Here is a 16,527-nt window from a genome sequence, read left to right on the forward strand (position 1 = left end):
CATAGTGACTTTGCTGCTTATTTCAGGAAGCGGATGAAAACAGTTTCATTTTAATCTTTAATGACAGAAATACAAGTTTTACTCATTTTATATGTTCAACAAGTTTTTCTTGAGTTCTTCATATGCTCCTGGCACTGTGATAGGCCTCAGGCACATAGTGATGAACAAAACACACTTGGTCACTACCCTTAAAGATCTTACAAGCAGTGGGGAAGAAGGGGGGATAGGAACCTTAAACAGATGATCACACAAATAAATATATAGCTGAACTGTGATAAAGGTAGGAACATGTTTCATGTCATGAAGGATATTTAGTTCTGTACTTTGAATAATTATAGATAAATGGGAAAGGGGGAAAGACTGACTTAACATCAATATTTGGTAAAATCTTCCAAGCTAGAAGTCTAATTCACTTATATATACTGCTCGTAACCGTAACCCATCAAAACAAAACAAAACAACAAAACAAATCTTGCCAGACTTTTATTATAGAAAGTTTCAGTCCTAAAATTAATTCAGTGGGGAAAAAAGCTAATTTCTTCCTCTAGAACAGTGGTTCTCAATTAGATGCAGATCTGAGATATTTTTGATTGTCGTGGCTGGTGGGCTGTCACTGACATAGGGCAGCTAGAGGCTAGGGATGCTGTTTGAGTGTTGTGCAGTGTACAGGACAGTCTCTCTCTTCTGACTCCCCAAGAATTATCTTATCCAAAGTGTCATTAGTGCTAAGGTTGAAAAATCCTACTCTAGAAAGTACAAAGGTATATGAAAAATGTTTAAAGGTTTATTTCACAGAGTAACATTTCCGGTATTTTTCGAGGCTGTCCCGAGCATTTCTGCACCTCCGGAGGAAGTGAGGGAGCACCTAGAGCTGGACCCCAGGCTTCGTCTGCGGTTTCACAGCACGTGCTTGCCCCGCGGTGCCCAGTGGTTGGAATCAGGCCCAGGGTGGGATCTGACTCCTCACTGTTGGTTTGGAAATTGATGTTTCCATGAATATTCTGATTCCAGCCGTGCACATCGAGCCCATCAGTTTCCTTATCTGTAAAATGAGGAATTTGGACGCTGTGGACCATAAGGCTCTTCCTACTTTTCAGGCATTAAAATCTTCTTACTCACATTTATTTTATAAATCCACACAATTTGTTCTATATTATGGAATATTACTGGGGAATATTAAATATCCATATTTGATACTGCAAAATGTTTATCTTTGTGAAAATTAATTCCGGAAGAGTTATTCTTTTTTTTTTTTTTTAATTTTTATTGCACTTTAAGTGAAAGTTTACAAATCAAGTCAGTCTCTCACACAAAAATTTGTATACAACCTGGTATATACTCCTAATTGCTCTCCACCTAATAAGACCATACACTCCTTCCCTCCACTCTATTTTCGTGTCCATTCAGCCAGCTTCAGACCCCCTCTGCTCTCTGATCTCCCCTCCAGACAGGAGGTGCCCACATGGTCTCACGTGTCTACTTGATCCAAGAAGCTCATTCTTCACCAGTATCCATTTTCTCTCCCATAGTCCAGTCCAATCCCTGTCTGAAGAGTTGGCTTTGGAAATGGTTCCTGTCTTGGGCTAACAGAAGGTCTGGGAACCATGACCTCCGGGGTCTTTCTAGGCTCAGTCAGACCATTAAATCTGGTCTTTTTACAAGAATTTAGGGTCTGCATCCCCCTGCTCTCCTGCTCCCTCAGGGGCTCTCTGTAGTGTTCCCTGTCAGGGCAGTCATCAGTTATAGCCAGGCACCATCTAGTTCTTCTGATCTCAGGCTGATGTAGTCTCTGGTTTATGTGGTCCTTTCTGTCCCTTGGGCTTATAATTACCTTGTGTCTTTGGTGTTCTTCGTTCTCCTTTGCACCAGGTGGGTTGAGAGCCATTGATGCATCTTAGATGGCCGCATGCTAGCATTGAATACCCCAGAAGCCACTCTTCAAAGTGGGATGCAGAATGTTTTCTTAATAGATTTTATTATGCCAATTGACTTAGATGTCCCCTGAAACCATGGTTCCCAAACCCCCACCCCTGCTATGCCAGCCTTCGAAGTGTTCAGTTTATCCGGGAAATTTCTTTGTTTTTAGTTTAGTCCAGTTGTGCTGACCTCTTCTATATTGTGTGTTCTTTCCCTTCACCTAAAATAATTCTTATGTTCTATCTAATTAGTGAAAACCCCTTCCTCCCTCCCTCCCTCCCCGCTCTTGTAACCATCAAAGAATATTTTCTTCTCTGTTTAAACTGTTTCTCCAGTACTTTTAATAGTGGTCTTATACAATATTTGTCCTTTTACAACTGACTGATTTCACTGAGCATTATGTCTTCCAGACTCCTCCAAGGTATGAAATTTTTCACAGATTCAACATTGTTCTTTATTGATGCATAGTATTCCATTGTGTGAATATACTATAATTTATTTATCCATTCTTCAGTGGATGGGCACCTCGGTTGCGTCTGTCTTTTTGCTATTGTAAACCATGCTGCAGTGATCACGGGTGTGCATATATCTGTTCGTGTGAAGGCTCTTAAATTCTCTAGGATATATTCCAAGGAGTGGGATTGCTGGATCGTATGGTAGTTCTATTTCTGGTTTTATAAGGAAGCGCCAAATCGATTTCCAAAGTGGTTGTACGATTTTACGTTCCCACCAGCAGTGTATAAGTGTTCCAGTCTCTCCAACATTTATTATTTTGTGTTTTTTGGATGAATGCCAGCCTTGTTGGAGTGAGACGGAATCTCATTGTAGTTTTGATTTGCATTTCTCTAATGGCTAATGATCGTGAGCATTTCCTCATGTATCTGTTAGCTACCTGAGTGTCTTCTTTAGTGAAGTACATGTTCATATCCTTTGCTCATTTTTTAATTGGGTTATGTGTCTTTTTGTAGCTGAGTTTTTGCTATATCATGTAGATTTTAGAGATCAGACACTGATCGGAGATGTCATAGCTAAAACCTTTTTCCCAGTCTGCAGGTAATCATTTTACTCTTTTGGTGAAGGCTTGGATGGGCGTAGGTGTTGGATTTTTAGGAGCTCCCAGTTATCTAGTTTCTCTTCTGCATTGTTAGTAATGTTTTGTATACTCTTTATGCCATTTATTAGAGCTCCTAGCATTGTCCCTATTTTTTGTTCCACAATCTGTCGTTTTAGATTTTATATTTAGGCTTTTGATCCATTTTGAGTTCGTTTTTGTGCATGGTGTGAGGTTTGGGTCTCGTTCCATTCTTTTGCAGATGAATATCCAGTTATTCCAGCACCATTTGTTAAACAGACTATCTTTTCCCCATTTAGCAGACTTTGGGCCTTTGTCAAATATTAGCTGCTCATATGTGGATGGATTTATGTCTGGATTCTGAGTTCTGTTCCATTGGTCTATTTATGTGTTGCACCAGTACCAGGCTGTTTTGACTACTGTGGTGGCGGTATACTAGCTTCTAAAATCAGGTAGAGTGAGACCTGCCACTTTGTTCTTCTTTTCCACTAATGCTTTAGTTATCTGGGGCGTCTTTGCCTTCCATATGAATTTGGTGATTTGTTTCTCCATCAAAACTGTCATTCTCATCAAGTCATGAGAATCAAAGAGAAGTATATGAAAGCAATACAGTTCTAAAAAAAAGAAACCCTGTGATCCTGATTGTTACCATTTTAGCATCTTATAAGTGAGCCAGTTTTATAAATATTATATATAGTAATAATACGTCTTCTAAAATAAAATTGGAACATTTGTAGATATAGTTTTTTCATACTAATTATGTGGCTGATTACGTAGAGGCATTTAAGCCTGTGTTACAATTTTATTTATTATATGTAATTTTATTATTTTGTAGTTAAAAGATACGTTTAACTAGATAATGTAAGAACAAGTTACAGAGAATATATGTTGAAAAGTCTCCTTCCTACTCTTGTCTCACATTTGATCATTTCCAGCCCCTCCCATAAATTAAAAAAACCCATTGCCATCGAGTCGATTCGGACGCATAGCGACCCTGTAGGACAGAGTAGTACTGTCCTGTGGGGTTTCCAGGGAGGAGCTGGTGGATTTGAACTACCAGCCCTTTGGTTACCAGACATATCACTTAACCACTGCATCACCAGGGCTCCCCACCCTCCATAAACCAAACTGAACCCATTGCCGTCAAGTCAATTCCGACTCATAGCAGCTATATAGCGCAGGGTAGAACTGCCCCATAGGGTTTCCAAGGAGCACCTGGTAGATTCAAACTGTCGATCTTTTGGTTAGCTCTTAACAACTATGGTACCCACCTTCCATAAAAAAAAAAAAAAAATTTTTTCCCCCCATGGGTAACTGTTATTACTAGTTTCCTGTGTATCTTTCTAGACTTCGATATTAGCAAAAATGAATATATACACATACATATGTGTGTTATATATATGTATGAAAATACACAGCCATATATGTTAGTTGCTGTCAAGTCGCTTCTGACTCATGGTGACCTCGTGTGCAGAATAGAACTGCATAGGGTTTTCAAGGCTGTGACCTTTTGGAAGCAGATCCCCAGGTCTGTGTTCCAAAGCACCTCTGGGTGAGTTCGAACCTCCAAACTTCTGGCTAGTAGTCGAGCACTTAATCATTTGTTCTACCCAGGAAATATGTATATCTATATATATTGGGTGGGTGTATATATATATATATTTTTTTTTTTATATGTTTATATCTGTCTATCAGCCCCCCCATCCACTTTTATACAGTGGTTTGTTTTGTTCTTTTTTCAAACTTAGTGGAATTTTTATATGATTTTGGGTAAATCCATTGTTGGCAACAATCTAGTTATTACTGAGGCTTTTAAAAAATTATTTTAATTTTTTGTTTAGGTAATACATTTACATCTTTCACACACCAAAAAGAATGAAAAGGGTATATAGTGAAAGTCTTCCATCTCTTTTCTTGTTCACCAATACCACTAAAAAGTACCACTGTTACTTGTTTTTTTTGTGTGTGTTTTTAATTATTTTTATGTTCTTTTGTTTCTGGTGAACTATAATTTCCAAACCTAGAAACAAGGTGGTACCTTTTATTCAAAGGATTTATGGTTAGATCTGACATTATAACTCCACATTTTAAACACTTTATTTTACTAATACTGGAAATGATCGTTTCTTTTCAGTTGCAGGAAGCCAAACAAATGGAAAAAGAAAGGCATCGGCAGCAGCACATGCTGCTGCAATCTCCAGGAAGCCATCATGAGCCTGAATCACCTCAGCTCAGATACCTGCCACCTCAGACTGTTGATCACATATCCCAAGAACATGAAGGGGACCTTGACCCCCATACAAATGATGTGGATAAAAGCCTTCAGGATGACACAGAGCCTGAGAATGGATCTGATCTTTCCAGTGCAGAAAATGAACAGACTGAAGCTGATCAGGCAACTGCAGCCGAAAGTAATCTTCTTGAGCAGGGGGCGTGGGGTGTGTGTTTGTGTGTGCGTTAGGGGAACCATGTAGGGGTGAGAGTTCTGGGTGAAGAAATGTGGAGAGGGTAATAGGACTTAACTGATACCAGACACATTGCGATTGTGGACTTTTTCCATTCTAGGTAGCAGAGTTAATTTGACCTCAACCCATAAGACACTTAAAACGATACTGTGCATTCATTAGCGTCTCACGAGCAGTGTAATTTATAGACTTGCTTTGGAGAAGGTTTATGTTTCTAAAGAGAGTCATAAATGTCTCTTAGTATGTTATATAGAAATTTTGGTATTAAGATCAGTTTAAAACAAACAGGGACCAATTTACTAAGATTTTCTGGAATGTGACTTAAAACTTGAGGATATCATTATATTATCAGTTTAGAAAATACTGCAATTATGCCAAAAGAAGTACTGAAATTAAATATAAAACCAAATTTTTTGAGTAACCAACTGACATAGACAATAAATTTCATTAATTTTTGTATCCTGATGTGTAGTGATCTTTAAAATTGAGATGTTCTGAGATGGGTATTTTTATATAAGTAAATTTATTTGTAAGAAAAATGTATAAGGTTACAAAAATTAAAATACCTTTATTTTACAAATTGGTTTCTCTGAGAAAAATGATGACACAAAGTCAACCTTTTCCAAGCATTATTCTCAGCTTCAGTTGGGCTGTGTGACTACCAGGAAGTTTGAGTTGTTTTTGATGCACCTCAGCTTGTCATCAAGAAGTCACGGAAATTCTCTCGCCTGTCCAAATTCTGTCCTCGGGAACTAGGATGATTAGGACGAAGCTGCAGTTCACTTGAAGTCTGTGTGTTTACTGCACTTCGAGGGAAGAGTTCTTTAATATATTTTTAGCCTTTTTTTTTAACTGTATCTTTTCCATGACCTGTGTAATAGTGGCATAAACAGCGACAGTGGCATGAATAGAAAGAAGCTGTCTTGCCTTTTTAGTAATATTTTATTGTGTATTTTAGAAGAAACGGTTTTGATACACTGAGCATTCACACTACTCGAGCTTGTAGTGAATCCACACAGTCCGGATGCTACATTTTTCTAGCTTGCCTTTCCAGAATTTTCTCTACTTGCCATTTTGTGCTTATAAAGGGACTGATTGAAAAGGCTTATCTTTAGTAAAGCTGGGACTTCAATTACTCCTTCATTTGTTCATTCATGCATTCAGCACACATTTGTTGGGCAGTCTGTGTCTGGCACTGTGCTAGAAATCGGAGATAACAGCCTTAGTGTGCGCATAGTCTGCCTTGCATAGTCTGCCTGGAGGGTCAGGTGTGTGTAAATGAAGTAGAGTGTCATAAGTGTCCTGGAAGTGGCACATACAGGGTGGCTGTCCAGGGGAAGTAGGGAAATACCTTCCTAGAGAAGTTGGTGATGTTTTAACTGAGTCTTCATGGAAAGGGGTGGGCATTGGCTAGCCGGAAAATCTAGGGAAATATTCCAACAGAGGAAACATATAGCTAAGACCCCAAGGAGTAGGAGAGTCTACTCTGTATGAGGCACCAGTCTGGGTGCCTTATAAGATTCAGAAGTATAAATACAACATAGTTCTCTGTGGTATTGTAATTATTTTGGCTTTAAAATGCTTTCCTTTTAACAGCCTGATATAAAGGAACATTCTGGCTAAGAACCATTAGTTAAGAGTACACACTCTGGAGTTAAATGACCCGGTTTAAATCACATCTCTGGCACTTGCTAACTGTGTGACTTTGGACATAACAACTAACTTCTCTGAGCATTTGCTATATGCAATAAATGTTAGTCAGTGTTATTCTCATCTGTTTCTGTCTCCTAATAGATAATTTATATAAGAACTGAGTCTTAATTTGCTAGTCATTTTGTGCACGCTTTTAGGTAATGACTCTGTATGTTTAGTTAAATTGACACTGTTTTATTTTCAGACTCTAGGTAATTTTAGCCAGCTAGTGCACTGGTTTTTTTTTTTTTTTAGTGCACTGAAATAAAAAACTTAAGAATGGTGGAAAAATTGTTAAGGCATTTATGTGTTTTATGCCACAGAAGTCTAAATGCTATTGTATTTGGATTTTTATAAAATAAGGTTACTGATTAGATGTGGTTATTTATAGGTTTCCCCTTGTAGCTTTCAGTATTTTGTAAAATGCAGTAGACAGTAGATTAAGAGCAGTGAAATACAGGGAGGAGAGGCTTCTGGAAGCCAGCATTATGATTTGTGATTTCTTGTAGTAAGTCTGTGGTGGCGGGGGCAGGTGGGGGAGGCAGGCAGGCGAGGAAGGTGGAAAGAGCAGCTCTAGCAGCTAATAAGTAGTCTAGTGCCTTTTGGTGTAGGGCAGTGGCTCTCAGCACACTGTCCCAGATCCCAAAGGATCCTAAAGTGTTAATTGAGGCTTCTTGAGGTCTCTACAATCTATATAAGCCACCTGGACTGTCAAGTTTCATTGACTTTTACTGGAAATTATCAATTCTGTGTAGTGGCATTGGTTTCTCTTAAGCTGCTGAGAACCTCTGATTGACAGTTAACTTTTCTTGATTAACATTAAATTGGAATGAATTCTTTTTTAGTTCTTAAATTTAGTTTTACAGGGGAAATGTAGATTTTGAGGGGAAAAAAATAGTAAATAGGGGCTGGACATCACTGGTGGAAGCCCAGACAGCCCTCTGTCGTCTTCTTCAGGGACCTCACAGTATCAGAGCACAATGTTGATCTTGTTATTATTGATGAGCCTAAGTAATCAAAACAAACTTTAATTACAGCTAACGTATCGTTTGTTAAGGGACGGGAGTGTATGGGACATGTTAGAAATGTTTTATTCAGAATACTTTTAAAAATTTTTGGTCATTAAAGGAAAGAAATTGTAAAAAAAATGTAGTTGAATAACCATTTAATTCGAACCGCTGACCTTTTGATTTGCAGCCAGGCTCTTAACCACTGCGCCACCAGGGCTCTAGCCATTTAATAGCTTGTCAAAGACATCATTGTTGAAACTGAGTTGAATTTGGAAAATATTTGGGAAATATTTTTAAGCTCGGTCTATTCGGTCTATTTTTGAAGAATTTTTTTCTCCCTTAACATATAATTACATCTGGTTTGCATATCCGTTTGATTTCTTTTATTCTATGCTGGTTAGGAAAGTTTCTCATCATAAATGTTTAAAAAACATTAAAATAATGTTCTCTTGAATTTTTCTGTTTTAAAGCCTTATCCAAAAATGATATATTATATGATGGAGAAAATCATGACCTGGAAGAAAAGCCACAAGACATTGTACAGAGCATTGTAGAAGAAATGGTGAACATAGTTGTTGGAGGTATTGTACTTTAGTTTATTCTGTCTTACGGAATTTCTTCTGACTGTTGTGTTGAACAGGAATGGCAAAATTATAAACTTTTTTCAAATTTGATTTCCTTGGTGATTTATCAAGAATTTTTTTTTTTTTTTTTTGGTGGAGAAAAATATTTAAATATCTTTGATTTCAAAAGCGTACTCCCTTTTTCTTATGCTTCAGTTATGATCTTTTATAAAAACCCATTTTTCCTCACTCATTAAGAAACAAGTTGATACTATTTTGTTTTTAGTAATAGAGGGCAGGACTATATTTTCCATCCTCTTAAATGCTAAACTTTATAAACTAGAATATGTATTAAATTGATTTGGTTTTGAGTATTTCATATCTTTGTTGGGCAGTAACTTAATTTCTTATACCTTTATTGTCATAGAGTTAGTTCCTGTCTTATACAGTGCATTATCAAAATGTTTTAAAGTTTGTTAAGAATTTCACTCATGTTTTTCATAAATAGTGTTATAGATAGGATTAGATTTGAGGCTAATCCACTGGCGCTTATTTAATTCATGGTATCTTGCACAGGGCTGTCATAGTACCTTGTACATATACTTCTTCCAGAAGTATGATTCAACAAACTCTGTGGATCTTGAATAAGAATAGTACTGTTTCAGCTATACCTAACTCCCATTTATTACATCATTTTTTAAGAATATATTTCTTCCCTGCTGCAGCACTAGAAAGACATTCATCTGATTGACTGCCTTCTCATTCTTTGATCTTATTCATCTCTTCATTGAGCAAATACTTACGGAGTGTGAACAGTTGTATGACCTTGTAGGGGGATAAATAGATTAATCTAAGAAAGACCATGCTCTTGAGGAAGATGGTTATGGAATTTATGTAATTAAGACTAACATGAAGTAGAAAGTGATAAGTTTCCCTAGAAAGAAATAGCTATACTCATATTAAAATTCAGAGAAAGCAGTGGTTGTTTCTAGTTACAGTGATCCAGGAGGGCTTCATATAGAAGGTGACATTTGAACAAAGGCTGTGGATTTACACAGACGTACGGAATGGTATTTCATGTATTGGAAACTGTGTCAGCAAAAGTCTAGAGGAGAGAATGATTAGGTGTATTTAGGAATTGGCAGGTGGTGGTTTGGCTGAACTGTAGAGTATGTGATGTGATATAATAGAAAATAGGACTAAAGAAGTAGTTTGGAGCTAATGAATGGAAGGCTGTAAGTTCCAGATGTAGGAGTTTGAACTTCATTCCAGAACATAATGCATTACCGTTTAAGATTTTAGAGCTAAGAAATGAAATCAACAGAACTATGCGTTAAGAAGCTAAATAGAAGAGTTTTGGGAGTAGGAGACTAGTGCAGTAATCTACACCTGAATAGGATAGTAGCAGTGGAAATGGAGAAGAAAACACGAATAAGAAAGGAGATAATGGATGCCAATTCCCTAAGACTCTGTAACTGATTAGATATGTCAGTAAAGAAAGGAAAATCAAAGATGGTATATCAGGGGTCCCCAAGACTACCTACAGATTCTGTGATTCACTAGAAGGGCCCAAATGACTCAATATACAGTCCTACTCATGATAGTTTTACTACAGCTTAAGCATAAAAAGAAAAACCATTTAAGGAAAAGGCAGGTAGGGCAAAGTCTGGAGGAAATCAGGCACAAGCTTCCAAGAGTCGCCTCCCAGTGGAGTCACACAGGATGCCCTTATTTCCTTGTCTTAGTCACCTAGTACTGCTATAACAGAAATACCACAAGTGGATGGCTTTAACAAAGAGAAGTTTATTCTCTCACTGTCCAGTAGGCTAGAAGTACAAATTCAGGGCACCGGTTCCGGGGAAGGCTTTTTCTCTGTCAGTTCTAGAGGAAGGTCCTTGTCATCAGTCTTCCCTTGGTCTGGGAACATCTCAGCACAGAAACCTTAGGTCCAAAGGACATGCTCTGCTCCCAGCGCTGCTTTCTTGGTGGTATGAGGTCCCCTGTCTCTCTGCTGGCTTCTCTTATATCTCAAAAGAGATTGGCTTAAAACACTGTCTAATCTTGGACCTCATCAATATAACTGCCACTAATCCACTTTATTACATCATAGTGGCGGGATTTATAACACATAGGGAAATCACATCAGATGATAAAATGGTAGGCAGTCGTACAGTCATACAAGGGAATCATCACCTAGCCAAGCTGACAGATGTTTTGGGGGGCACAACAATTCAATCCATGACATTCCTCCAACCCTGAATTGTGACAGCATGTATCAAGAAGCGTTGTCTAGCAGGGGAGCTCATTGATAACCACTGCCTGAGGTTTTTATTGGGAACTGGCCATTTAGGCATGTTCCAAAATTTCAGACTCCCAGAAGAAAATCAGGTGTTAAACGTAAACTACGTTATTTGCATCAACACTTTTTGAGTACAGTGAGCCAGTTTTATCAGTTAGGGAATGGTGGGAACCTTCCTGAAATCCAAGTTCCTGGAGACCAGCCAAGGGGTAACCTTGCCAAACAGTCTCAGGTCTGCTATGTTAATTCTTTTTTTTTTTTTTTCTTGGCTATAATCTCTGTGTCTGTGTGTGCGCGCGCGCTTTAAGTGGAAGTTTACAAATCAAATCAGTCTCTCATACAAAAACTTACATAATACACCTTGACATGTACTCCTAGATTCTCTCCCTCTAATGAACAGCACACTCCTGCTCTCTACCCTGTATTGCCCATGTCTATTCAGTCAGCTTCTGTCCCCCTCTGCCTTCTAATCTCCGTTCCAGGCAAGAGCTGCCCACATAGTCTCATGTATCTACTTGGGCCAAGAATCTCACTCCTTACTAGTATCATTTTCTGTCTTATAGTCCAGTCCAATCCCTGTCTGAAGAGTTGGCTTTGGGAATGGTTCCTGTCTTGGGCTTACAGAAGCTCTGGGGACAATGACCTTCGAGGTCCTTTCAGTCATAGCCAGACCATTAAGTCTGGTCTTTTTTATGAGAATTTGAGGTCTGCATCCCACTGTTCTCCTGCTCCATCAGGGATTCTCTGCTCTGTCCCCTGTCAGGGCAGTCATTGGTGGTAGCTGGGCACTGTCTAGTTCTGGGCTCAGGCTGATGTAGTCTCTGATTTATGGGACCCTTTCTATCTCTTGGGCTCATAATTACCTTGTGTCTTTGGTGCTCTTCATTCTCCTTTGCCCAAGATGAGTTAAGACCAATTGATGCATCTTAGATGGCCACCTGCTAGTGTTTAAGACCCTAGACGCCACTCACCAAAGTGGGATGCAGAATGTTTTCTTAACAACCTTTGTTATGCCAGTTGACCTAGATGTCCCCTGAAACTATGGTCTCCAGACCCCGACCCCCGACTCTAGCCTCAAAGCATTCGGTTGTATTCAGGAAACTTTGCTTTTGGCTTATTCCAGTTTTGCTGGCGTTGCCTGTATTGTGTGTTGTCTTTCTCTTCACCTAAAATACTTCTTTTCTCCTATCTAATTGGTGAATACCCTTCTCCGTCCCTCCCCACCCTGTAACCACCAAAGGATATTTTCTTTTGTGTTTAAACTGTTTCTTGAGTTCTTATTATAGTGGTCTCATAAATATTTGTCCTTTTGCAGCTGACTAATTTCACTCAGCATAATGCTTTCCAGATGCCTCCACTTTATGAAATCTTTCATGGAATCATCATTTTCCTTTATCGTTGCGTAGTATTCCATTACGTGAATATACCATAATTAATTTATCCATTCAGTTATTTCAGCTTGAGAAATACTGAGCGTGTTCTTCCCTTTTGGTTTTCCATCTCCAGCTGTTTGCACATGTCATTATAATACTTTGTCTTCTGGAGAAACCCTTTGAAATATTCTGTTCAGTTCTTTGACTTCATCAATTCTTCGTTTTGCTTTAGCTGCTTGACATTCGAGATCAAGTTTCAGAGTCTCCTCTGAAACCCATCTTGGTCTTTTCTTTCGTTCCTGTCTTTTCAAAGACCTCTTGTGTTCCTCATGTATGATGTCCTTGATGTCATTCCACAGCTCATCTGGTCTTCAGTCACTAGCGTTGGATGCATCAAACCTATTCTTCAGATGGTCTCTAAATTTAGCTGGGATATACTCAAGGTCATATTTTGGCTCTCGTGGACTTGCTTTGATTTTCTTCAGTTTCAGCTTGAACTTGCATATGAGCAGTTGATGGTCTGTTCCACAGTCGGCTCCTGGCCTTGTTCTGACTGATGATATTGAGCTTTTCTATCTCCTCTTTCCACAGTGATTTCTGTGTGTTCATCTGGTGAGGTCCATGTGTATAGTCGCCGTTTATGTTGGTGAAAGAAGGTATTTGCAAAGAAGTCACCGGTCTTGCAAAATTCTATCATTCGATCTCCAGCGTTCTTTCTATCACCAAGGCCATATTTTCCAACTACTGATCCTTCTTCTTTGTTTCCAACTTTTGCATTCTAGTCGCCAGTAATTATCAATGCAATAGTGGAGGATTCTATGGGGAAAATAGTAAACGACACAGGAAGCATCAAAGTAAGATGGAAGGAATACACAGAGTCATTGTACCAAGAAGAATTAGTCGATGCACGATATTCAGCCATTTCAAGAGGTGGCATATGATCAGGAACCAATGGTACTGAAGGAAAAAGACCAAGCTGCTCTAAAGGCATTGGTGAAAAACAAGGGTCCAGGAATCGATGGAATATCAATTGAGATATTTCAGCAAACAGATGCAGCACTGGAGGTGCTCACTCGCCTATGCCAAGAAATATGGAAGATAGCTTCCTGGCCAAATGACTGGAAGAGATCCATATTTATGCCTATTCCCAAGAAAGTTGATCCAACTGAATGTGGAAATTATAGAACAATATCATTAATATCACACACAAGCAAAATTTTGCTGAAGATCATTCAAAAATGGCTGCAGCAGTATATTGACAGGGAACTGCCAGAAATTCAGTCTGGTTTCAGAAGAGGACTTGGAACCAGGGATATCATTACCGATGTCAGATGAGTCCTGGCTGAAAGCAGAGAATACCAGAAGGATGTTTATCTGTGTTTTATTAACTATGCAAAGGCATTCAGCTGCGTGGATCATAACAAATTATGAATAACATTGCAAAGAATGGGAATTCCAGAACACTTAGTTGTGCTCATGGGGAACACCTTTATAGATCAAGAGGCAGTTGTTTAGACAGAACAAGGGGATACTGATTGGTTTAAAGTCAGGAAAGGTATGCATCAGGGTTGTTTTCTTTCACCAAACCTATGCAATCTGTATGCTGAGCAAATAATACGAGAAACTGGACTATATGAAGCAGAACAGGGCATCAGGATTGGAGGAAGGCTCATTAACAACCTGTGTTATGCAGATGACACAGCCTTACTTGCTGAAAGTGAAGAGGACTTGAAGCACTTACTAACGAAGATCAAAGACCACAGCCTTCAGTATGGATTGTACCTCAGCATAAAGAAAACAAAAATCCTCACAACTGGACCAGTGAGCAACATCATGATAAACGGAGAAAAGATTGAAGTTGTTAAGGATTTCGTTTTCCTTGGATCCACAATCAACAGCCATGGAAGCAGCAGTCAAGAAAACAAAAGACGCATTGCATTGGGTAAATCTGCTGCAAAGGACGTCTTTAAAGTGTTGAAGAGCAAAAATGTCACCTTGAAGACGAAGGTGCGCCTGACCCAAACCATGGTATTTTCGATCACATCATATGCATGTGAAAGCTGGACAAAGAATAAGGAAGACTGAAGAAGAATTGATGCCTTTGAGTTGTGTTGGAGAAGAATATTGAATATACCATGGACTGCCAAAAGAGTGAACAAATCTGTCTTGGAAGAAGTACAGCCAGAATGCTCCTTAGAGGCAAGGATGGCGAGACTGTGTCTTACATACTTTGGACATGCTGTCAGGAGGGACAAGTCCCTGGAGAAGGACATCATGCTTGGCAGAGTACAGGGTCAGCAGAAAAGAGGAAGACCCTCAATGAGGTGGATTGACCCAGTGGCTGCAACAATGAGCTTAAGTGTAGCAACAATTCTGAGATTGGCTCAGGACCGGGCAGCATTTCATTCTGTTGTGCGCGGCATCGCTATGAGTCAGAACCAATTCCACGGCTCCTAACAACAACAACATTTATCAATTCATCCATTGATGGGCACCTTGGTTGCTTCCATCTTTTTGCTATTGTCAACAGTGCTGCAATGAACATGCGTATGCGTGTATAGGTTCATTTGAAGGCTCTTATTTTCTAGGATATATTCAGAGAAGTGGGATTGCTAGATCATATGGTAGTTCTCTTTCTAGTTTTTAAAGGAAGCGCCAAATCGATTTCCAAAATAATTGTACCGTTTTACATTCCCACCAGGAGTGTGTAAGTGTTCCAGTCTCTCCAAAACCTCTCCCACATTTATTATTTTGTTTTGTTTTGGATTAATTCCAGCCTTGTTGGAGTGAGGTGGAATCTCATTGTAGTTTTGATTTGCATTTCTCTAATGGCTAATGATCAAGAGCATTTTGTCATGTATCTGTTAGATGCCTTAATGTCTTCTTTGGTGAAGTGCCTGTTCAGATCCTTTGCCCATTTTTTAATTGGGTTGTGTTTTTGTAGTTGAGTTTTTGCAGTATTATGTAGATTTTAGAGATCAGATGCTGATTGGAAATGCCATAGCTAAAAACTTTTTCCCAGTTCTTCTATTCTTTTGGTGAGGTCTTCGGATGAGGATAGGTGTTTGACTTTTAGGAGCTTCCCGTTATCTGGTTTCTCTTCTGGTGTTTCTACATTGTTAGTAATTTTTTTTTTTTTTTTATTTTTATTGTGGTTTAAGTGAAAGTTTACAAATCAAGTAAGTCTCTCATACAAAAACTTATGTACACCTTGCTGTATACTCCTGATTGTTCTCCCCCTAATGAGACAGCACACTCCTTCACCCCACTCTCTATCTTCATGTCCATTCGAACAGCTTCTGACCCCCTCTGCTCTCTCATCTCCCTTCCAGACAGGAGATGCCTGCATAGCCTCATGTGTCCACTTGATCCAAGAAGCTCATTCTTCACCAGCACCATTTTCTGTCCCATCGTCCAGTCCAATCCCTGTCTGAAGAGTTGGGTTTGGAAGTGGTTCTTGTCTTGGGCTAACAGAAGGTTTGCGAACCATGACTTCCGGGGCCCTTCCAGACTCAGTCAGACCATTAAGTTTGGTCATTTTATGAGAATTAGGGGTCTGCATCCCACTGCTCTCCCACTCCCTCAGGACCTCTCTGTTGCATTCCCTGTCAGGGCAGTCATCAGTTGTAGCCGGGCAACATCTAGTTCTTCTGGTCTCAGGCTCATGTAGTCTCTGGTTTATGTGGTCCTTTCTGTCTCTTGGGCTCATTATTACCTTGTGTCTTTGGTGTTCTTCATTCCCCTTTGCTCCCAGTGGGTCAAGACCCATTGATGCATCTTAGATGGCCACTTGCTAGCCTTTATGACCCTAATAGCCACTTTCCAAGGTGGGATGCAGAATGTTTTCTTAATAGATTTTGTTATGCCAATTGACCTAGATGTCCCCTGAAACCATGGTCCCCAAACCCCTGCCCCGGTACGCTGGCTTTCAAAGTGTTCAGTTTATTCAGGTAACTGCTTTTAGTTTAGTCCAGTTGTGCTGACCTCTTCTGTATTGTGTGTTGTCTTTCCCTTCACCTAAAATATTTCTTATCTACTATCTAATTAGTGAAAACCCCTCTTCCTCCCTCCCTCACCCCTCTCATGATCATCAAAAAATATTTTCTTCTCTGTTTAAACTGTTTCTTCAGTTATTA

At 39.2% G+C, this 16,527-nt stretch overlaps 1 protein-coding gene across 1 annotated transcript in view; it reads left to right on the forward strand.

Annotated features, from left to right (window-relative positions):
* Positions 1-16,527, forward strand: part of ARFGEF1 (ADP ribosylation factor guanine nucleotide exchange factor 1) — a 170,310-nt gene that overhangs the window by 68,078 nt on the left and 85,705 nt on the right. The window contains exons 6-7 of the mRNA XM_049853515.1: positions 5,124-5,400; positions 8,627-8,737. Coding sequence (XP_049709472.1) covers positions 5,124-5,400; positions 8,627-8,737 — 388 coding nt within the window. The remainder of the gene's footprint in view (positions 1-5,123; positions 5,401-8,626; positions 8,738-16,527) is intronic.

This window comes from Elephas maximus, chromosome 15 (assembly GCF_024166365.1).
Source record: "Elephas maximus indicus isolate mEleMax1 chromosome 15, mEleMax1 primary haplotype, whole genome shotgun sequence".
In the NCBI taxonomy this organism is placed as follows: Eukaryota; Metazoa; Chordata; class Mammalia; order Proboscidea; family Elephantidae; genus Elephas; species Elephas maximus.